Source organism: Larus michahellis, chromosome 7 (assembly GCF_964199755.1).
Source record: "Larus michahellis chromosome 7, bLarMic1.1, whole genome shotgun sequence".
Lineage (NCBI taxonomy): Eukaryota > Metazoa > Chordata > Aves > Charadriiformes > Laridae > Larus > Larus michahellis.
Genome location: NC_133902.1, coordinates 35,949,592 through 35,974,265, shown reverse-complemented (window position 1 = coordinate 35,974,265; position 24,674 = coordinate 35,949,592). Strand labels below are relative to the sequence as shown.

Genomic DNA, 24,674 nt, shown 5'->3' with positions numbered 1-24,674 from the left:
TTGTAAATTCAGAAATTAAGATGAATAAAATCATAGAACCATAGAATGGTTAGAGTTGGAAGGGACCCTCGTCCTATCGCTCCACTCCCTGATAAAGAGTCCCTCCCCATCTCTCCTGTAGGCCCCCTTGAGGTACTGGAAGGGGCTATAAGGTCTCCCTGGAGCCTTCTCCAGGCTGAACAACCCCAACTCTCTCAGCCTGTCCCCACAGCAGAGGGGCTGCAGCTCTTTGAGCATCTTTGTGCCTCCTCTGGACTCACTCCAACAGGTCCATGTCCTCCTTATGTTGTGAGCTCCAGAGATGGACGTATATTGTCTATCACCAATCACCTCCTTATTTTCTATGTGCCTTAGCAGAGTTTCCAGGAGGACCTGCTCCATGATCTTGCCAGGCACAGAGGTGAGACTGACTGTAGTTCCCTGGATCTTCCTTTTTTTCCCTTTTTAAAAATGGGGGCTATGTTTCCCCTTTTGCAGGCAGCGGTCTTGCTGACTTGCAGTCTCAAGTAACTGCACCAAGGGCATACTTTAAAAGACTGAAGCCGGAAAGCTCACGCTTCCATTATTTTCACTAGCACTAGATGCCCAAGGAAAAAAAAGAATATATATGTATATACATATATACCTAAATGTAAATATATATATGAACTGTTAACATGAGTAAAGATTCTCAAATTGAATCTTTTCAAATTGAATCGAATTCTCATAGAATTGAAGGAATCTTAGCCACTATTGCCAACATTCGCAATTAGGTAAGTTCACCCAAACTTTCTGCATTTTCAGTGTGGAGAAATATTTCTTTATTCTTTTTTTCTGGGCATGTCCCGTTACTTTAAGAGCACAGTTTCTTGCTCATTTTCACCTCATTTTGTCCTTTTTTCCTCTTGTTATTGAGAAAAATACCATTTATATTACTTAACAGTCACTGAAGACTGCCAAAAACTCACCAGCAAGAAACTTATTCCTTGTGAAACTGTGACAGCTATCCCACACGGTGGAACAGCTAATGAACAAATTAATTTGCTTCCCAGTTATGATGAGACTGCTATTAGGAATACCTGCTAGAAAGGGCAGGTATCGGAGGGGGTGTAGACTGGATGTTTTCTTAAAGAACAGTTGCGAGGAACTGCTGTTGGTTGCTTAAAGCAAAGTCTCTGGGCACTCTGCCTGAAAAAGGGAAAATGTTGGTCTCGTAAAGTAAAAAGGTCATGGACTACTGCATTCATGTTGGGTTTCACTTAAGGTTGTTTGAAACAAGCTTTCTGCTGCTGCCAGAATGTACAAAACCGAAATGATATGAGCAAAAAAGGGGAAGAAGTATTCAAAAGGTGGTTTTCTAAGGCTGAACCACAAAATAATTTGTAGAACAGCGATGGAGTTCCTTCATAACTGCCAAGTATTGCCACAGTCACCAGTACTAAACCTTTAAAGAGCTTTTTTTCTGGAAGATGTGTGAATTGATCTCCTATGCATGTAGCAATGCCTCACTAGTAATAATTTCATGGCAGATCTGAACCTATTCAGAACCTTTTCTTCATCTCCATGAACTGGAAAAATTTAATTAGTCCCTGCTAAAACAAAGAATTCAGAAACTTCCTGCAAAAATATTACTTTTGAAGAATGGATGAGTAGTATAGTAATTCCCAGGTAGCCCTATTCATACTTGAAGAGAATTTCTGTGGATGAACGTGAATTCCAGGTGTCTCTCCTGATACACAGACTGAATGGGTTATGAGTACCAAAAGAAGGAAGAAAGTCTTTAATTTCCAGTATTTAAAATCAATGTTAGAGACATAAAAGGGAACATTTTTGTTTTGCACCTATTTCACAATGTTAGATTTTCAGAGGACCACTCGAAGCTCTCTGGTTGCTAGACTTGGCGTTTACGCAACTATTAACTTTATAGTATTTATTTCTGCTTTACTGAATTTACAAAATGATGACCAAAATAAACTTCAGGAGTTCTAAGAGAATTTTCTGTTAATGCATTCTAATGCTGATAGATTAAATAAATTTAAAGTAGTCAAACTGCTTGCTTTGGGTAGTAAGACATTAAAATTAACTGCAAAAATAGGGGGGTTTGGAAGAATAGAAGAAACTAGGTATCCTTCCAGCAGAGTGAACAGTTACAGTGATACAATTGTAAGAACTGCTTTGGTTGGTATAGTTTAACGACTCATTTAGTAAACTGGGAGTACAAATTCCTTATTCTTGCCTGAGTGGGGAAGGAATACTGTGTTCTTAGGAATATTATAGAATCATAGAATCATAGAATTGCCTAGGTTGGAAGGGACCTTTCAGATCATCAAGTCCAACCATCAGCCCAACTCTGACAAAAACCATCACTAAACCATATCTCTAAGCACTGTGTCTGCCTGGCTTTTAAATACCTCCAGGGATGGCGCCTCAAACACGTCCCTGGGCAGCCTGTTCCAATGCTTGATAACCCTTTCAGTGAAGAAATTTTTCCTAATATCCAGTCTAAACCTCCCCTGGCACAACTCGAGGCCATTTCCTCTTGTCCTATGGCCTGTTCCTTGGGAGAAGAGACCGACACCCACCTCCCTACACCCTCCTTTCAGGGAGCTGTAGAGAGCGAGAAGGTCTCTCCTCAGCCTCCTTTTCTCCAGGCTGAACACCCCCGGCTCCCTCAGCCGCTCCTCACAGGACTTGTGCTCCAGACCCCTCACCAGCTTCGTTGCCCTTCTCCGGACGCACTCCAGCACCACAATGTCTTTTTTCAGGTGAGGGACCCAAAACTGGACACAGCACTCGAGGTGGGGCCTCACCAGGGCCAAATAGCAGGGGAGATTATATTTTTAGGGAAGAGTACGTGCATGTTCTTCTCAGGAAGAAATAAAGGAAGCATGGAAGGGGAAGCAAAAATTCACTGGAATTACTCCACAGAGTGGCTCAGGAGCTCTGGCTTCCTTGAGATGCTGCAGGAGAAGCAACGCACTCCCCAAGATCTGCAGGATTGCAGCCTCACCAGCAGCAGCTGCTTGCCAGAAGCCAGATGGGAAAACTATCCCATTAATGTGTTTACTCGGATGTTCCACATTCAGACTCATACACTGGCAGTTTTCCTGATTATCTTCTGGATCTGCAGTTAACCTCAACTTTGGGCATGTACATGTGTTGCCCGCCTCTGACACGCAACCTGCAGCACATTTCCATGCTCTGGGGCAGAGAACTAGGAAACTCCTGACTCTTGACACCACACTCTTCATATTTTAGCCCTTTATAATGCCACTGCCCCTTCTTTCTACTGCCTGGAAGCTGTCTTGATTTTATAATCCTTATAAACATTTGTTTTGTGGACCAAAGCAGTACACTTCCAGTATTTTTACTGCAAGAAAATACTTTTTTTCCCCACTTCACCATGATATCTCAATGATCTGAACAGAGAAGAAAAATGGGATCCCAGAAGTGCCCTGGGATTGATTTGTGTCAAACACAAATTAAGACCCTTGTCTTAATTTGTATTTGATACATGCAGGAAGAATGGCTCAGTCAGTGCTGAGAATCTGAAAAGTTAGGAAGGACCAGCTTCTCTTGATAAGATTTGCTTTGAGCACAAAAAGAGCACGCATCCTGTCTCTCTCGTCATTGAGTACACATTCACTCACAAGGCTGCTGAGCAACAGGCAAGAAAATGAGAAAGCCCAACTCAAATAAAAAGTGCAAGTGGTAACATTTTATAATCTTCCTTCAGCAATTCCAGCTACTGCCCCACGGTTCCACAATTTTCAAAAATTTCTAAAAAAGACCTTAAATTATTAGAAAAATATTTTACAACACACAGAAGCAAAACGTCTATGGATTAAAGCACAATAAAGAGTTTCATTGCAGAGGTAATACTGGCTGGCCTACAACCAGTATAGAATTTTGGACAAAAGCTGCACTATCATCCACCTTATTCTAGCTCAGTGAAAGCTCTCTCCAGGATGGAGAGTAAGTAAGGATTATTTCTAGGAAGGGTCCCATTCAATAGTTGCAATTTTTGCAAAGATAAATCAGTGATGCCCTAAACAGCAAAGGTCAAGTGGTTCTGCTTCTTAGACATGAAATTCGGTGCCAAAAAAAGTAAAAGGATCCTTCTGGTTTGTTAGTGCCATTCAAACACTGATTACTTAAACTCATTTGTCAGCATTACTCCTGGTAAGATAACTTCTGAGAGGATATTTCTAAAGCTTCCGCTGGACTATCGCAGCAGTTTTGTTTGTTTACAAGATGAACAGCCATCAGGCTTCTGGAAAAGTCATCCGAATGCTTTGAGGGACACTGTAACCGGTCTGGAATGTCCTGTTCCAAGGTTTGGATCTTCGATGACTCGTCCAGCATGGGAAAACAGAGATAAAGTTGTAGCTGGTAAGAGAGACTCTAACCTCATTCTAACTACAGCTCCGACAAATCAGTCACAGAATCACAGAATCACAGAATCACAGAATGGACAGGGTTGGAAGAGACCTCTGGAGATCATCTAGTCCAACCCCCTGCCAGAGCAGGGTCACCCAGAGCAGGTTGCACAGGAACACGTCCAGGCGGGTTTGGAATGTCTCCAGAGACGGAGACTCCACCACCTTTCTGGGCAGCCTGTGCCCAGGCTCTGCCACCCTCGAAGTAAAGAAGTTCCTCCTCATGTTGACATGGAACTTCCTATGTTCAAGTTTGTGCCCGTTACCTCTTGTCCTGTCGCCAGGCACCACTGAAAAGTGCCTGGCCCCATCCTCCTGACAGCCACTCTTCAGGTATTTATAAACATTGATAAGATCAAGATCCCCCCTCAGTCATCTTTTTTCCAGACTGAAAACACCCAAGTCCCTCAGCCTTCCTTCATAAAAGAGATGTTCTAGTCCCCTAATCATCATTACTGGCCACCGGAAATTAGAAACACTTCCTGTATTTAAGAAGTTACATCAAAAGCACAAAATAATGATCTATGGTGACACGGCATGTTGCTTAGACAAACATTCATGTACTTTTATGTCTAGGCTGCTGCTCTCACGATGTATGAACACTATAGAAACGATGACAGAAGCTGCCAAGCAGCCACGTACCGCAGGCGCCATGCAGGCAGGAGTCCATTGCTGCCTCCTCAAAACAACCTGTGAATCTTTCTGTTTTATTGCTCTTATTTTGCCTGTCTACATTGTGGGTTCTTTCAGGTGTGAAGTCACAGCCATCCTACTCCTAGAGCCGACAATGCAGCAACCCAAAGAAAGAAGTGCATATTAGGTGATGAGCCAACAGAACCACTAAGAGGGAGCCCCACAGTGAGGGAGTTGGTGCTGTACTGGAAACACATCCATATGCTCTAGGAGATGGAGGCTCAGGCAAAGAACAGAGATCACGAAATGCTGCGGCACCTACCCACAGCAACGGTTAACAAAAACAGGTGTTCGTTGATCCAAGAGACGCGAAAGCCCCATGCAGGCTAGTTTCATTTTTATGCCAGTGGGGGTTTATGTTCCAAACAGATTACCAAGCGCATAATTCAGCCCCCAGCGGTCAGCTGTAGGATGTTGAGTTCCCACCCCCATGTAAACATGCAATCCCCTTGGACAGCGTAGCTGTGCTAAAGATTGCTTCTGATTCCATACCTATCTGATGGATGTATCAAGTGGGGCAAGAAGCGATGGAAGAACAGGAAACACGAAGAAGTACAGGCAGGAGTTACTAATTGTGCTCTCCGAAATCTCTTCCGCATTACAGATGTTCCACAAAGTACATTTAACTTTGCGTAACAATTCATTTTGCACTTTCTTCAGGTTTGGTTTATTTAACACTCTGTAAGCTTTCACATTTCTTTGATTCCATTTGAAAAACACTTTGTTCACAGTTAGCTGGCAAAACTGGGCTTCGTTTTTCAGTTCAATTAAATTCTGTGTTTGCTCTTGTTATGGGCTGCTTTAGCAGGGTACACCAGTTTCAGCTAAAGGAATTCATCACAAGGTCTTCTGAGACATATAGTTTTAGGCATAATTAAAACCCACTTGGGTATTCTGGTTCCTCTATGGGACTGTCGGGGTGACTGGATACAATCAAAGCTTGCGGAAATCAGCAGGAACTGGAAGGATTTTGCAATTTGGAGATTTAGGTTTGTAGAAGGCAGATTAAAATAAATATTTATTTTATGTTAGTTTATAGGCTTTACAGAGACAAAAGACATTTTATTAGACCAGCTCATATAACTGGAAAGAATGGACACATTTTGAGGCCTACGAATCCTTTTTTTGGAATTATATGTAGTAATTTTGCAATTCGCTGTATAGAACTGACAAGCACACTATGAAACTGATGCTTTGCAAGCTGTAACATTCCAAGATAAATATGAAGGTTTTAGGGTACTCTTTAACTAAACACTAAATTGTTGAAAATATAACAGAGATTATTTGATTGTTTAAAAGACTGTGAGTAAAGGATTTCAGAGAATTAGAGAAAAAGATATTTTTAACAGGTAAAAATACCCCAAAATTGATCATGTATAAATACTATGCTGTTTAAACCACATGACATTTTTTGTGCATAAGGAGGCAGATTTATGGGTTTATTATATGCTGGTTTGCAAGTAAAGAATAGAAACATTAATTTCATTTAAGCAATCCACAGGAAACCTTGTAAAAATTTTATGAACATAATATTGAGATGACCTGCTTGCCTCATGAGTTTATGATAATCCGGCATCCTTGGAAGTTCACGCATGACTGCATTCATCAGAAGATTGAGGGCTTAGATCTTCTCTTAGATGCTGTGACTTGCAAAACTTAACAATATTGGTGTTCTAGTTACCAATGCCACTAGAATGAGCAACCACTTCAAGCCGGAGAGCAGGTCACACCAAATCCACACAAATTAAAGCTAAACATCATTATACAAGTGATGTTCAAGTCAAGTTTTTCTTTAAAATGTCAGAGCCCAACATCTATTTTTAGGAGATTAGAAAGAATAATGAAGAAATATATTTGCATCCCACTTCAATCTGGCTCGGTCTTCACGTCTCTATGTAGATGTTTCCAACACTTTAGTAAGTACTGGGTTTGAATTGCCAGATACTCTACTGAAACTATTTTAAGTTCCATAAAAATGTTTCCTTTCATTTTTTTAGCCTCAATTTGAGCATATCAGACATCTCAAAGACTAGCCAAAGTGAACAGTATTTTTTATCTTTCAATCAGTTAATGAATTTCTAATTCATATGTATTTTGACACTATATGTATTTCAAAAGTAAGCTAATCAAATACCAGGAAAGCAATGTTGTATATATGTTTGGGCATATCCTCCTGCTACAGCTGACAGGCTTCAGAGCCAGCTGGATGTTCTACAGCAAAGGAAAAAGTGGTCGAATACATGATTTTACAAAACAGGTCTAACCTATCAAGTTACATTTTTTACTACAGCTGCCTGTTGTCTCTTTTGCCATTCTGTTTTGTTTTCTACTGTTTTCCTCTCTAACTTCCCTGCAATGGGCCCTTCCATACCTGTTGGAATTATCTTAGGGTTTGTGTGCCCCCTTTCTCAGCTAGTGGGCATTTGATACATTTGATGCCATTCAACAGAACAATGCCCAAATACTCCTGCATGCTTAGTCCAAAGTCCATATATGAAACTGGCTAGTATCTGTTTTACATTTACAGGTCTCAGTGAATCCAATGGGAAGCGGACGATCATATGTCCTGGTGTGAGTGACACAGGATTAATTTCTCTTTCAGTAATTCTACTTTTCGGTAAGGTCTCTTCTGATACTAGGAAAAATTGTATTTTTAGAAGACTCTACTGTCTGAATTTGTGAAAATACTTAACTTTATAGACAGCTATGACATGCGGGTTTCAAGGTCTCAGTGTTTTCAAGTTAGCCAGGTGCAGGGATGAGGAGGAGTGAGACCCGGGCACTTGACCCAGGCTGGCCAACAGGATTATTTCATACCATGAACGTCACTTTCAATATAAATTAGAAAGATTGCTGTGTAGTTTCTCTCTCCCTCGATGGTGGTGATCCAGAGAACTTCTTGGCCTGGTACCAGACCCCTGAGCCCTTCCCTTCCTCCCGAAGCTGCAGTGCTTGCAGTGTCCCACCTTTGCTGTCCCTGGTGGGAGTGCACGGCTTCCTGCTGAGAGAATGGGCTAAGTACAGTCCTTGTATGTTTTATATTGGTATTGAGATCAATATTAGTTCATTAGTACTATTAATGTTAATTGTTTAGTATTATTCATAGAATAGAATCATAGAATGGTTAGAGTTGGAAGGGACCTTAAAGATCACCTAGTTTCACCCCCCTGCCCTGGGCAGGGACACCTCCCACTAGACCAGGCTGCTCAAAGCCCCATCCAGCCTGGCCTTGAACACCTCCAGGGATGGGGCAGCCACAGCCTCCCTGGGCAACCTGTTCCAGTGCCTCACCACCTTCACAGTGAAAAATTTCTTCCTAATATCTAATCTAAATCTCCTCTCTTTCAGTTTGAAGCCATTACCCCTCGTCCTATCACTACATGCCCTTGTAAAAAAGTCCCCCTCCAGCTTTCTTGTAGGCGCCCTTCAGATACTAGAAGGGGCTATAAGGTCTCCCCTGAGCCTTTTCTTCTCCAGGCTGAACAACACCAACTCTCTCAGCCTGCCTTCATAGGAGAGGTGCTCCAGCCCTCGGATCATCTATTCCATTATTGTTCTATTAAATTTGTTTATATTTCAACCCTCAGGTTTCCTTGTTTGTCCCGATTCCCCTTCCCGAGTAGGGAGGGTTCATCGGGTGATAATGTAATTGTCTGAGCGACAATAACTTGTTGAGGGTTCTTCAAACCATAACACAATGACAGAAGGCGCGCTCCAAGTACAGCCCATCAGTGCCTTCACCCGCGCTCCCACCCCGCGTTTCCCGCATCCCCTCTTCATAGCGGCGCCCTTCCCGCTTTTATCTGCCAGCGCTTATGGTTGCGCCGCCTTATCTTTATGGCAGGTCTGTAAATTCCTGCGGCCCGCCGGTGCCCTCCCCCACGGCAGCGCCCGCCTCCGCCCCAGCCCGCTGCACAAGACCCGCCAACACCAGCTCCAGCCCCGAGTCGCGGGGAGCAGGGAGAGCCGCGGGGCGGGCACCCAGGCAGGGGACAGGCTGACACGCACACACACACACAAATAAAAAGCAGTCCCCTCCCGGAGAAGAAGCGGCGCCGAGGCGGCGGGGGGGCGCGGGGAGGTGCTGCTGGCACCGCCCGCCCGGTCCCGGTCCCGGTCCCGCCCGCCCGCCCGCCCGCCCGGCCCCTCCTTCGGGGCGCTCGCTGCCGTGCTCGGGGCGCGGAAGATGGAGGACTACGGGCGATTCCTGGCGCTGCTGGGCTCGGCGCTGCTGGTCGGCTTCGTCTCGGTCGTCTTCTCCCTCGTCTGGGTCTTCCACTACCGCGAAGGGTTGAGCTGGGACGGCAGCCCGCGGGAGTTCAACTGGCACCCCGTCCTCATCATCACGGGATTCGTCTTCATCCAGGGCATCGGTGCGTCCGGGGACCGGGCCCGGGGCTGGCACGGAGCGGGCCGGGGGCGGCGGGGAGCGGGGCGGCCGGCGGCGGGTGACAGCGGGAGCCGGAGCCGTTTAGGAAAGCCAGCGCTCCCCGGGAGGGGGACAAAGAGTCCCTTGTAATAAGCCGAAACGGCTCTATGTGGGTTGGTGGTTTTTTTTTCCCCTCTGCAAGCACTTGTTTACCCTGGCCTGGGATCGCCTCGCACTTGGAGCAGCGCTTTGCGAGGTGCGTTTTCCCAGCCAGCCTGAATTTATGCGAGTTGAGAACCGAGATGCCAGAAGTGCTGCCCGAGGAAAAGTCTCTCTCTCTTTTTTTGGCTCCCTTGCTTTTGGCTCCCTCCCACGTCCCGAGAGGAGAAAGGAAAAGTTCAGTACCACTGGAGCTAGATCCAGGAACGGGGTTCGTGCCAGAGAAAATGTAGCACCAGAAGCATCGTTAAAATGCAGTTCATCAACCCAGACTTAGAGTAAATTGTTTCATAAAATACGTCTTTTAAACTCATTCTTAATTCTCTTGCCTAAATAACATCCACTGATTACAGAATCACAGAATGATAGGGGTTGGAAGGGACCTCTGGAGATCATCTAGTCCAACCCTCCCGCCAGAGCAGGGGTTTTTTTTAATAGCATGTATGAACTTTTGATTGCATAGACTTCAGCCTTGGACTGGCTTTTAAATGTTTCCCATTACACTTAAACCATGAGCAGTATCTTTTTTTTTCCATCCCACACCATTAGCATGTTAGGTCTCAAGTGCCAGGGCTGTTCCTTGAGGCCAACATGAATTCTAGAGTTTCAGCTGTGTTTTTGCTGTTAGCATAATTGGCTAATTCCAGGAAAACAACTAAATTACACACACTGTAGCTGATAAACAGTATCAATTTAGGAAAGAAAAATGTGATGCTCTCAGTAATGTTTAAAAAGCAGATAATGATGGGGCACCACAGAGGTGCTTATCTAGTCTGTGAATATATTTAAACTAGAGTTAAATATTGCAAAAATAAGGTCACTGGACTGTACCTTAAGAATCCTGACATTTGGGAGGGTCAATTTATGCTAATGGCATTAAAACTAAAAATTTGACAGAACAGCTTCCAACAGTAACTTTTTATAAAGTCAGTGACAAAATTCTTGATAGTTTCAACATGAAGAGAACTAAGCAAAACATTAGTAACATGTTTTATCCACAGTTTTACCACTAACTTTTGCGGGGGAGAGGACAGGGAAGATTTTACTGTTCTTAAGTAATGAAGAACCTCTGGAGACATATAGTATAAATGTCAGCAGGAGTATTTTTTCTTCGTAACAGAAGATAAACTCAAATTTTGTCTAGGCAAACTTAGAATTTCATTTTTAATAAGCTTATTTACATCTGCTTCACTGCTGAATGGTATGCTGTATTCATCCAGCCAGAAAACTTGTCCAGCACATCCGGACATTCATTCCAGTGGAACACGTTGTTTGCATCACATATGTGTTCGCTCTTCGGCCGGAGCCCAGCCAGAGGTTGGAATATGCAGGAGGAGTGGGTGGCTGTCTAGTTCTGGCTAGGAAGGGAATGTTGTGATTTGAACATCCTCTGCAAATTTCATTTTTTCGCTGGGAGCAGGGTGTGTTCTCAGCTTTGTGGCTTCAAGTTACAAATTGCTATTGAGCAACAAACAGTATTTTGAAGTTGTTTTACATAACGTTGCTCAATAGGAAGTGTCATTTCAGGCTATAAATAAGTGAGAAACACCTGGATGACTTCACTAAGATCTATGCTACTTACTATGACCAAACTACTGTTTTTAATATAAGCATAGACTTTTTGAAGAAAAGAGGGGGAGGTTTTCTGCAGCTTTTTCCTACGCATTTTCTTTTTTTTTTTCCTCTGAAACTCAGTTTTTCCCTGTGTCACATAGTAAGGATGTTGCTTCAAACCTTGTGTAGGTAAGGATAGGTGCAAATGGAAGTTTAACGTAGCTCAAAAAGAAAAAAAAGGGAACAGATACAAGGAATTCACTGATAACAGAGCATTGTTTGGGGAGGAAAATCCTATTTTTCATATATATATAAATACATATATATGAATATATATAGGAATATATTATATCTATTACATTATATATATAAAAAATAGGACTATCCTATTTTTTTTTATATATATATATATATATATATAGTCCTATATAACAAGAAAAGCAAAGTCAGAGACTGAAGGGGTATTGTAGTAAATCAGATGAAATATCAACAGCTTAAGATCCCCCTGTGAATCTGATTCCAATTTGGTTGACAGAAGTCTGCCACTGAATTCAGAGTAATTTGGATGAGTCTGGGGAACAGGATACCTCTTTGCACACGTACAAGAAAAAGAAGTCTTTAAGTAGTTAGAAGTAGAAAGGAATAGCTCATAAATATCGTGGTTAAATTTGTGTGGAGGATTTGAAATAATAACCAAATGAACTGTTTCTTGAGTTCATTAAAGTCTATACAAAGGATAGAAATGTTCCATTGTTGGTCTGTAGGAGGTAGAAGGGATGACTATAATAATGTGCATATTGGAAAGTAGATGTACCCTGATAAAGTGTTGGATATATCTTGTCAATCAAATGAAAAAGCTGTAGGCATGTTAATATTAATACTTACTATTTGTGGATCAGCACCTATAGGTAAATGATACCTGACAAAACACTGTCAGCGCACAGTAATTGTCCAGATGATTTTCTAGGCTTGAAGTGGGAAAAACACAGGCAATCAAAGTGTGTGTGTGTGTATTAGTGCAGCAACGTTTTTGAAAATACTAAGATAGGAAAAAAAAATGAGGAAAAAGTGAGTTTTAAGAAGGGCTTGAAGGAATAGTAGCATGATAGAATGGGTTAAATAAGTAAATAAGTAATTCTGTCTTATTTTACATGTAGAAATGTTGAACAATGACTGTAGACACAGGGCATGCTCCAAAGGAGTATTGGCATGCTAGTTCATGTTTGGCCTGCACATGATAATGTTTGGTTCTCTCCCAAAGGACTAATTAAGAAACCCACCAAGACATAATGTGGAATAAATGATTTTTGAGGATTTCCCATTATTCACCTAATAAAAGAATATTTTTTTTCTACAGAGATGTGACAATCTCTGTTGCAGACTGAGGAGCAGCATGGTGGGTTTTCGGGCTGTGGAAGACTGAATAAAGAGTGAGTCAGAAGAAGAAGGGCGAGGTAGTCTTTGTCTCCCATCCTCAGATCAGTCTTCTACTGCTTATGAGTCACATGTAAACTCCATACAATAAAGTTGTAGGTTGACTCTATAAACCTTGGAAGATGCTTGCACAATTAATATTCCTCATTATATATGACTTATAAATATCATATAATTTGTATTTTAAACAGGCTTAAAAGATGAAGATGTAGCCTAACGTCAGCAGTATTATTATATTAATAAAGTATACAGTATATTAATAAAGGAATACAATAGGAATGTTACGTAAGAGTTCTTACAGAGAACAGTGAACAAAAAATCCTGGTCTGCCACATTACTGTGTGGTGTTACAGAGTCAATTAAATTTTAACTGTATGGATGAAATTACCTAGGTGGGGGAGACAATCTAATGGCTCCCCGTGGCTGAAAGATTCCTACTTTTTTCCTCCACTTCTCCCTTTCAGCTTTCTCCTTGACTCAGACTTCATCTTCCTACTGGTTGTTGGTTTGTGCCAGCTCCGGTCCTTGTCAGACCCATAAACCGAATGAACTCAACTAGCAGCAAACTAACACCCACCCATCCCAAGTACAGTTTTTGCTTGAACAGAAAGTTGAATTGCCTGCACAAAGGGTCTCACAAGTGCCATAGATGGGAGAAGGGAGATGGTGGACAATATGCAAGAGCAAGGAGGAGGAGTGGAAATCTATTTTGAAGAAGGATAGTCTTTCATCTTGAAATCACATCTAAAGATAATGCTTGCCTGGAGTTACCTGACAAACATAATTACCTCTGCTTCAAACATAACAAAATATCTGTTCAAAGGAAAAATAACTAATCGCTGGAGTTTCTAACATCCAATGGGCTGAAGAATTCTCAAGAATTGGAAGGGCAAAGGACTGCAGAGCTGTAAGGATCTCATCACAGGCAGCTTGCAAAGACGCAGCTCTCAATGAGCTTAGTTTGAGTCCCTTTGAAATCATAAATGGGCACTTGTCCATTGTGGTGTTAAAGTGGTTCCCAAAGAACTTAGTGGGAATTCAGAGCTTGTGGAAGGTAAGCGATAGGATCAGCCAAGAAGGAGCAGGAGAGGAAACAGGAGGAGTGAAGAGAACATTCCTTTCTGGCAGCTGTGAGGTGGTGCTGTGCAGTGCACTCACACAACCACGCTGTGTGCCTTCTGAGGTGGAAGGCACCTCATGAGCAATCCATGACACCTCCCTAGAGCACGTGAAGCACACGCCAGACAGAAAATACTAGAGAGCTAATTCTAGAATTTCGCTCGTACATTTGGCAAAGAACAAATGTCCTGTGCAACATAGAAGATACTGCAAGATCACTCTGCCCTATGTGACGTGATTTAAAATCAGAGCTCAAAACGGGGGTGAGACCTGAGTGAAGAAGCTGTGTCTAAGGATGCCTCGACTGTCAAATCTCTTTAAGAGTAGTAGAGGTGTTGCACCTAGAGAAAGTTCTTCACAGGACTGTTTTAGCATGTCACCACTAAAAATGCTGTAACTGTGTATGTGCTTTTAACCCAGGCTGTTTTAATTTTGAAATGAAATTACACATCATGTCTGAGTCTCGAGTTTTTAAGAGCTTGCACAACAGAAAGCAGAATCTTCCTCCTCCTCTCCCCTTTGTTCCCCAGATTGTCTTTCTTTCTCCTGCTGGTCAGAAAAGCGCCAATAATGACAAAGGCAAGGGGAAGCACCCAGAACTGGAACAAAAGTGGTGATGGGGAAGTGGGATTGTGTCTTTTCACGGTGATAAACAGTCAGATCTGCTCAAGTTGCAACGTATAACTTCCTAGCCCTCACAGAAAGAGGATTAAACCGAATTGTACTATTGTACTATATGTCCTGGGCTGTGGCACATAACACGCTAATGCATGGTATTGTTAACAAGTGTCCAAACCATTCGTCTGTATTCCTTGCTGCTCTATCATTCTGTTTATGGGAAACAGCCCAGAAAATTCATGGCCCAGACAGAGATCTGAGGCTGTGTGGACGAGTGACCAAGGAGTTTGATAGTGATTTTGGAAGTTAAATCAACTAGACGACAGCATCGTATGCACCAAAGGAAAATGTTATATGAAAATTTTAGCCTGGACTTGACCCTCTGAGATCAAAGACTGAAAACTGAAACCAGGACCTATGCACATCAAGTTTACTTCAAGACATACAGAGTCCAGTACTCTGCTGCACTTGGAATAAATTATTGACAATACTATGGGCCACATGGTGAGATGGAGCAAGGAGGATTTACTGGGAATATCCTCATGGGATGTTGAGGCTTGTTTGGGGCCTTTGGCACACCTGCTTTACAAAATTAGAAAGCAGAATCAAGTTAATTAATAACAGTCTGATGCAGGCAATTATTTCAATATTAACAAGATATAAGACTATCATATACCTTTTGGGAAACTGTTGGAGGTGGTCGTAAGCTTGGTGTGCTGAATCATACCTATGTCATAGAGATTGATTACTGCCAAACCATCTTAAAACCCAGGCTTCTATCGTCCTGATTTTGTAGGATTTACTATTGTTACTTTTTAAAAGTAGAAAGCTGAGAACTACCTAACTGCTGTATATATTTAAATATTCTAAGGGATGCTTTCATTCCAGTATTATATTTTCATACAGTATGTAAAAGCACGCATTGACTTAAAATCTGATCGTAGTCTGGAAATTTCACTTGTGAACAGTGTTTTCTTTGTGAATTATTTAGCGCAGTACTGTATATCCTGGCATGCATCCAAGTGAAAAAAAAAAAAAGGCAAACAGAACTTTGAAATTAATTTGTCACTTATTATTATTCATCACAACATACAGAATGAATATCCTATTTATTTTCCATAACCTATACTTTTTTGCATAAAAAGCTACAGTTATGAAGAAGGAACATGTAAAGCACATGAGAATCACTTAAGTAAATTCTTAATCTTTGCATTTATTCAGTAATGTTTTTGTTGTTTGTTGTTTGTTTTGGTTTGGTTTTTTTTCTGGTGCACATCTATTTCTTAATGTTTGGAACAGGAACTTTTTAAAAAACCTGCATATATTCTGATTCTTTTGTTTTAATAAAGCTAATTATATATAAATATTTGAAAGTAATTTCATAAGCAGAAACCTTGAATGAGGATGTGATAAATCAGATGAATGGAGGTCAGTCTTTTTGCCCAGGCAAGACATTATGGGTGTGGCCATTAGCCTTTACTGGTCACGTGATCGGGCGTCCTCATAAATATTTGTCGCCTGCTATCTAAATATACTTATGTGCTGTCACACATCCAGAATTACTACCGAGTTTGTCATCAGATGTACCTGGTGCTTCAGTGATCTACTCTGGTCTGCGTGTGTTCCCTGTGGAAAGCACCTGGGTCATGCGAAAGGGGACAGTTGTGGCAGGGAAGGAGCAGTGGGGACCTCGAGGAGAGAGCCTGGCGACAAGCAGCTCTAGGCTAAGTTATTCCTAAGGGCCGTCTGGAGTTAGATCACTAGAAGTTGTTGTTTTGTTCAGACTGGACAAAACACTATCTGCTAGAGTTATTAATGCAAATGTAGGCAAAACAACCTTTACATTCATCTAACAGTGTGAGAAGAGTTGTAGTTGCCAAATGCTTTTGTCTCTTAAGAGTCAGATTATGATTCCCTTATGCTGAGTAGCATTTTTCCCATTTAAAGTAGTCCTATTAATATCAATGCAATAGATAGTCATATAGACATCTACAGAATTAGAGAATAGCGTTATCCAAAGTTGGCAAAGAGAATAAATATGAAGAAATAATCCTACACACTTTCTCAGTAGGTGGTCTTCTGGATATAAAAATTGGGCCTTATTCTTCCAATGTGACTAGTAGCGGAAAAATCAAAATCCTATGCAGAATCCCTGTTAGATCGATTCAAGGAATGAGGAAAAGACAACACCAAGTTCTTTACTGTGCTTTTTTTGAAACACACTTAAGTTTGGTTTTTTTTTTAATTAGGAAGAAATCTCCCTAAAAGCTCTATTTAAGCCTTAGTTGTATATTTGGAATATGCTATGCTATGTGTAGGAGAAAAAGGCTTTTAATAGACTTTTTTAGAGGATTAAAGGTTGGATTTTCCTGTAATTTACAATGGAACTACGTGAATGATGTATGATTATTAAAATCTGAGAGAAGTTATCCTATAAGGCATAAAATCTTGTTTCTGTTCTTTCTTCAGCTATTATTGTGTACAGGTTGCCCTGGACCTGGAAATGCAGCAAACTCCTAATGAAGTTCATACATGCTGGACTGAATACCATAGCTATGATTCTTGCAATTGTTTCTATGGTAGCCGTGTTTGAATTCCACAATGCCAGGAACATTCCTAACATGTACAGTCTGCACAGCTGGATTGGGCTGACTGCTGTTATATTTTATTCTCTCCAGGTCAGAATCTAACTGTATTTATAAACAGGTTGTAAATTTGAAGAATGTGTTGAGTAATTCAGGCACAACAGGCCCTCACTAATATACTCTTAGCTATTGGGATTCCCATTTTACATTCTGTGATTTGGCAAATTAGCATGTAAATGTGCAAATACTGGATCCTTGATTTCAAAGAAAAATGTATTTTAAAGCATTTTGTTTATTTGCTGGGATAATGGCCATTTATTTACTACTCAGTGTTTCTAAGCTCTATAAACTGCTGAAATAAAAGCAAGGTATTTGGTTTGTTGGCAGCATATTTTAATACAATTAGAGCTTTTATTAAGGAAGTCTCCAATGAAGGAATTGTTTTTCTTTTTTTCCGGCTATCATAATTTTAACTAGTCGCTTCTTGGCCTCAAGACTCTTGTTTATCAGCAGAACAAGAGCAACAGGGAGCAGTGCAGATCTAAAGGATATGACATCTGAAAGAGCTACTATTTGCTAACCAGTTTTCCTGAATCAGCAAAACTTTGCTAAATGTTCATGTGCATGCTTTTAATTGCTCCTACTGTCAGCGAATTAGAGTTATCATCATCTAAAATGAGCTAACAGTATATTTTGCATTTGGCATAGAAGAAGAGCAGGCATGCCCTGACATTTAGCATACACACACAGATGTGATGTTTCTGCATATCCATTCTGAACTCCATATATTGTGTTATTACACTGTGGAAATTAATTTTGTTCCTTCAAATTGTGATTTTGAATTATTTTGCCCAAACACTAAAAAGGAAAAAATAAGACTTAATTATCTGGTGTTCAAGCACAGAAAATCCCCAGCTGAGGGATTTGGGTTCTGGACTTTTATCTTTCACTGCTCAGGCTAGGAGGTACAAGAAATAGTGCTGAAATAGAGGTTTTAACACTTAGAAAAAAGAAAGCATATTGCAGCATTGTTGAGTATATTCTTTATGGTTGAACAACAGCTAATGAATAAGAAGGAACAATGTTAAGATTTTCCTTGTCCTTATAATGCAGTTATTTCAGGGAAATCTGTGCTGCCACTATACTGAGTATCAGCATTTTTTTCTAATGGTTAAGATAAAGAATTACAAATAAGATCTTAATTCTACTTTTCGTTTTGCTACTATAAACATGATCAATGACACTTAATGCCCTGCCTATCTTATCAATAGAACTGTGGTGTTACTTCCTCCAAACTGGTATGTAAGTCTCCAGAGAGTTTATTAACTGATTGAGCACAATTGTTAAAAACCAGTAATAAAGTAGCATCTCTGATAATAGAGAAGACACTTGGCATTTGCCAGAACTGGCATGTCAATCTCAGAACTGAAAAATTATTGAGGGGGGATGCTCACATACTACTCTACCTACAGGAACAGTAGTGTAAATATATTGTATTTAAGCCAAATGTATGTTAATACAACATAGCACAAGGACGTAAATTTAAGAATAGGGCAGGAATTAAAAATGGAGACTGTCTCTTCAAAAGCAATGTCTCTGGAAAGAAGTACTCAAAGACGACATGAAGATCAAAAGGAGTTCTCACAATGCTGTGACAACAGAAGTAAATTCTTGAATAAGAGATTATCTTAACCTCTATATATGGCATTAGTGAAACACATATGAAATACTATGGAACACATTTTTTTAAATGTAAAAAAAATTGAAAAAAGCAAAGAAAATCTGGAAAAGTAATTTGAGAGCTGGAAAAACTATCTTCCAGTGAAAGACTTAAAACGCTCCAACTGTTTAGCAGATCTAAAGAAGATTAAGAGATGACTTGATTACGGTGTATTAAAAAGCTTCCCAGGGAGAAAATACCAGGCTCTTTAATCCAGCATGGAAAGACAAAACAAGGACTAAGACTGGAAGTTAAAGCGAGATGAAATACAAATTCATGCACTATTTCTAATTTAGCAGCAGGGGTGAGTAATGATAGAACAAACTAAAGAAGGGATGCAACATCAATACGACCGTAACTGAAACCATGTGACATGATGGGTTATCTTCCATCACAAAATTAGTGCTAATGGGAGGACTCATGTCCCCTGAATAATTTCACGCCACCCACGCAAGTCTTCACTCTGTAAATGCCAACTGATTGACATATTGAGAGACCATTGCCCTTCTAAACACATGTACTGTAATTTAACTAAAACTCTTATCAAGGTAAAATTATTTAGTCCACTCAGGTCAGAAGGTTAGACTGCCTTCTCATCTTCATTTATGTGTAAATCTGTAACAGAAGCAGAGGACAGGAGTTGAAGGGACTTTAAAAATGTAGCTACTCACACCTTTAATATATTACTGAATTAGTGACACTGAAAACTTTGGTTTCCAGTACTTAGTTTGGTTGCAGTTTTAGCATTACCAATCAGTTTGGGCACTGATATTGGGTGGCATTATTTATAAAATATTAAATGTCTGCTTCCCAGGTGCTAATCCAGAATGACTGCTTTGGTTTTAAAGGGAAACACATTCAGAAATAAAAACACCAATTCTTTTCAAATTTGTACCTGAAGACATCTCAAAATGGAATTTTTATGATGATTTTTATTCTGCTTGAGAAGTAGTTTGTTTCCCATATAGCTTTAACTGTGGTTCTGTTTTGTGTTTAGCTCGTCTTGGGTTTCGCTGTCTTTCTGCTCCCTTTTGCTCCAGTTCCTCTCCGAGCAGCTCTCATGCCAATACATGTTTATTCAGGTCTTACCATCTTTGCAACAGTGATTGCAACAGCTCTCATGGGAATCACAGAAAAGCTTATCTTTTCATTGTAAGTATTTTTTTTCCACTTGTTTATTAAGGTTATTCATTGCAAACAATACTTCCATTTCATAGAATAACAACCATCTAGCACTGAGACACTGGTTTGGTTTGGTTTAAAAAGACCTCCTACCTAGACTGTTGGTTTTAGACCAGGATTGTCTTTAAAACAACTGACCTTTTTTTTTCCTCTCCCTTCCAAAGGAAGAATCCTGCATATAGTGCATCCCCACCAGAGGCAACTTTTGTCAACTGTCTTGGTCTTTTGCTTGTCATATTTGGTGCCCTTATTTTGTGGATGGCAAGCAGGTCCCATTGGAAGCGCCCCCCAGAAAAGAATGCTAAAGTTCTGCAGCCCATTGGAGGGACTCCTGAAGGCACAGAAGCAGAATCCACAATGACAGATGGCAGTAATGCAGACAAATCTGACCTGAGGATCAATAGTGAAGCAGCCAGAAAGCAAAACCTCAAACTTGATGAAGCAGGCCAGCGATCAACTATGTAAAGAAAATACACAGAATAACAGTACTATTATACTGCCAAATCCCACTGATTCCTTCCAATTTAGTTATATTGATATATAAATAGGTTGGGGTTTTATTTTCAGTATGGCTTGCTCAAAGATACTCAAGTTTTCTGCACATGAATTTAAATTCCAGTATTATATTATATTATATTGGTTCATGCTCAGTCCTCATTTAAAAAATGAGAGCATGAATGACATCAGATAATGGGAAAATCACATAATTGGAAAATGTTTTCCATATCACATCTTTATTTAATGCTTATATCTCTTAGAGTCATGAAAAGTTAACAAGATTGAGACTAAATTTTGCTCTGAATGATTTTGCAGGTTATGAATCAAGAGTCATGAAGTATACCAGACAGCAGAGTTTGGTTGGTCACACATAATTTTTCTGGTAATGTTCACTTTTTTTTGAAGCCCTGATTTCTCAAGCTGATTAACCCCCTCACCAGCTACTAAGTTCTATGGGATTTGAGGTAATTCAGAACTTTGCAGAGTTGCACCATTAAAATGTTTAGTCTAAAATTTTTAAATCAAAAAAGGAATGAAAGTTTGAATGAAAATTTCATTAAATGTTATGTTTCCTTTAAAAGCTTTTATGTTTTGGGGTTTTTTAGCCAAAACCTATCTGTTGACTTTTAACCAACTCTACCAAATATATCATATATCATATAGAGAAAGCATTTGGCTTTGGATTATGTACGATCATTACTGAAATCTAAGGATATTGTAAGACATCCAAATGCAGAAGTTGTCTTATTTGGAAAACTAGAGATGCACACTTAGAAAAATATGTATTGCTTAAACGAAGTCTTCCTTTTATCCCAGAAGGTAGTATTTTACTATCTTGATTTGATTGCACAGTTCTATTGATTTGTGGCACTAGACCAGAAATTAGGAGGTTAGAAACAAGAGAAGACTGCTAGCAATCCCACAGAAGAAAGTAGCTCGAAGTGAGAAATGCTTCCTCCAACAAACAGCTGAGCTTTTCTGATTTGATTAAAACACTACCTGTGAACTGAAACCAAATTTTGGTATCTCCACACTGGTGTCAAAATCATCATCGTCACAGGCATGAAAACATACTTTAGTCTATAAGCAAACTTTATAAACACTATGACTTTTTAATTTGAAATTAAAGTGCTAAATAATGCAGTTTGAGTCTCTACTGGCACTTTAATTTTATAGCTCTTCCTAGCAATGGGACTATTAATGTATTATGCTCATTCATTATTTTCACAGGTATAAACAATACTTATTTCTTACTACTATAGAAGAATAATTATAGTAGATTAGTTTGATTGCACATGTCAAAAATGATGAGCCTTTCTATTATAATCTCTTGTAAAACCTGCAAGTCCAAATTTACCACTGTTCATGTGGCATTGTAGACAGTTTCAGACAGCATATAATTTCCTATTTTTTTAAAGACTACATAAATTTTTATCTTCCTCAGCTTTTAAAATGTTTAAACACATTAAACTTTAGCAAGTATACAGTTTTTGTAGTTCAGTGTTGCGTTAGTACAAACAATTTTGGTCATGAGTTATTTTGGATCTTCTCTGACAAGAAGCACCTCAGTTCTTGTTATTTGATTTGTAATAACATTTAATTATTCGGTGAATGCAGTATAGAAAGCCAGCACAGTAAATTATTCAAAAAACTTTTCTGCTGTACCTTTTGGTCTTCAAGGACTACATCCCAGAGTTTTCACTTAGATATGTTGGTGGATGACTGGGACACACCTAGCACTGGTGTAGTGTGTCATTTGGGAAAATACCTGCTTTTAAATGCCTTAGTGTAGAATTCCGGTATGACAGCAGGAATACTATCCTATTGTGTGAGCACTCCTCCAGTCCCACTATGTGCAATGGATCGGACAGCTTTTTCCCTGTTTTTCAAGTTCCACACAATTACCTGTCTTCCCTAAAATTGTTCTGTGCAGCTTCAGTATAAAATCCAAATAGTACTGACAGCAGCTTTCTCACAGAAAAACAAGAGCACTTGTTTTACATGACATTGGTGCTCAGCTGACACGACATGGTTATGTTATGCATCCTATTACAAATTTATATATTGAACATTAAGTAGGAAGAGGGATTTGCAGTAGCTTCTGGAGAACACTAAAACTGTCGTCTTTTCTTCTGATCTCCTTGTGTTCTGCTGAACATGTCTGCTTTTGGTGAAATCAGTAAGCATCTTACAGCTGGTGGATGCATATTTAGTCTTTGTGAGAGCTGCTGTATTGACACTTTTGAAGGATAACAGGTGAAGTAAAGAAATGAACTCAACTGCTCTAGCAATTTACTATGCTAGCTTTCTAACAGCATTTTAAGTTGGTATGTGTTGGCCTGTTAACTGTGTCTCACCCACCTGTGAAAATGAGCTCATTCAATCCTTGCAGAGTACAAAGTCATCTAATAGACGACTGTGTTTGTGTGGAAGGTATTAACTTGTCTAAGGATTGTTCTAGAAGAAACTCTAACTGTAGAGTACATTGTGAAAAAAAACCCACAAATCCTGTGACTTTGTTTGTTACGACAGACTTGGATGTATTGAAATCAACAGCTTTTAGGTGAATGGTTCTATATGCTGGTAAAGTTAAGCTGTAGTAACCAGTATGCCTTCTGTTTTTCATTTTATTCCATGTACTGCTCAAGAGTAATGATACTTGAAAAAGAATGGTGGCATTTCTTTACTTCTCTATTCTGATGATATAAAACTAATTGAAAATCAAGGATTAGCAACCTTTTGAGGGTAGTCTGCCAGACTATATTTTTATTTTTCAACTTTGAGGTTAAATGTGATAGTAGAAACTCAGTGGGAGCTGAAAGATTCCATTCTGGGAAATAATAAATAAATAAATTAATAAATAAATTAAAAAAATTCCATTCTGGGAATTATCAGTGATACCTCGTGTGTGTGAACTGTGGGCTTCTGGCTGTTTTGGTCTTTGGAAGGTCCCCGTGAGATGCGGTAGCTGTGAGCTCCTAAAACTTGCTCAACCTTGGTGTGTGCAATTCAAAACAGAAAACATGCTATAGACTTTCAGCTTCTGTTCTAAAGTGATTAAAAAGATCTTTAAGTATCGTTGCAACATATGAGGTTAGTTCAAGTGCTAAATAAAAATACATAGGACTTTGGAGAGTAACTTTCTCTGGAAAAAAAACATATTCCTAAAGCTGCTTCTCAGAGTGGCCTTCCATTAACCTTCCTTTCATGCAGCTTTTCTTACCTGTATTTATGTGTAATAGCAGCAACATGGGAAATAAAATGGTATATTTTCAACGATATAAGTGGAAGGTAGAACTCTAGCTTTTTTATCAGGATTTTTCTGCATGTTGGAAATCTTCTACATTGTTGTCTTTACAGGGACATGACTGTAGAGCTTACATTCCAAGTTTGGATTCCTATTACAACGTAGGAAGTTACAAAACCTAACACTAAAAGTGCTATTTTTTAAAGATGCCTGAAAAAAAATAATATTTTTTTAATGTTTTTACACGCTGTCATACCGTACTGTGCACAGAAGCAGAACAGTGTTTTTTCCAACATTAATGAAACTGAGAAATGATGGTGCAAATTAAATTTTAAAATTGAATGTACAGTAATTACATGTACACTTCTTACTACATGTAATCAAAAGGTTTGCATATGATATTGTAAATATGGATTACTTGTTTACATGGATATTTTATTGAGAGAACTAAAAGATATTGCCAAATATTTTCTATTTCAGAAGACTCTGTTTCTATTTCCTCCGTTTCTAACTGTCCACAAGAACTTAAAGAATTATTTTATTGTTTTGTTACTCGCGATACTTATTTGTAGATGAAAGCGAATGTTTAATTACAATGTCTATTTTCCTTATTCTTTTTTTGTATCTTAATAAAAATGATTTTTCAAGCTTATGATGCCACTCAGTTCAAATTTATATTATGGTACTAAAATACAACTTTCTAAATCTGGCAAAAGATCAAATTGTTCCTGTGATTGCTTTTTGAAAACAGACAGGAGGATAGTTGTACAAAATTTCTTAAATATTTCTTAATTCCAAGTATTCCTGATGATCCTCCTAATGAAATTTATATAATCTGTAGGGTTTGAAGGATAATCAGTATATAATAGAAAGTGAAGGAATTCACTGTATAAAGAAAGAAACTGTATTCCACCTTCTGATCATAATAGAAATTCCCCATAACAGTTGCTAGAGGGGAAAAAAACCCCAAACTATCCTCAATCATGAGATTGCCATAGCAAATAAGGGAACATCATAA

The 24,674-nt window shown here is 39.5% G+C and overlaps 2 protein-coding genes across 4 annotated transcripts in view; one reads left to right on the top strand and one right to left on the bottom strand.

Moving 5' to 3' along the window:
• METTL8 (methyltransferase 8, tRNA N3-cytidine) overlaps positions 1-24,674 on the bottom strand; it is a 124,324-nt gene that overhangs the window by 75,446 nt on the left and 24,204 nt on the right. The gene's annotated exons all lie outside the window — the stretch shown is intronic.
• CYBRD1 (cytochrome b reductase 1) lies at positions 9,136-24,308 on the top strand. The gene is made up of 4 exons (XM_074595440.1): positions 9,136-9,484; positions 16,894-17,102; positions 19,727-19,881; positions 20,076-24,308. Exons 1-4 carry the CDS (start codon positions 9,298-9,300, stop codon positions 20,374-20,376), a joined length of 852 nt encoding a protein of 283 aa, XP_074451541.1. The 5' UTR covers positions 9,136-9,297; the 3' UTR covers positions 20,377-24,308.

What these genes read in the sequence shown, in the direction of transcription:
- CYBRD1 (XM_074595440.1), top strand. Translation starts at nt 9,298, where the DNA reads ATGGAGGACTACGGGCGATTCCTGGCGCTGCTGGGCTCGGCGCTGCTG. An exon ending in CGTCTTCATCCAGGGCATCG is followed by an intron (nt 9,485 to 16,893) that starts GTGCGTCCGGGG and finishes TTCTTTCTTCAG; the next exon opens with CTATTATTGTGTACAGGTTG. An exon ending in TTATATTTTATTCTCTCCAG is followed by an intron (nt 17,103 to 19,726) that starts GTCAGAATCTAA and finishes TTTTGTGTTTAG; the next exon opens with CTCGTCTTGGGTTTCGCTGT.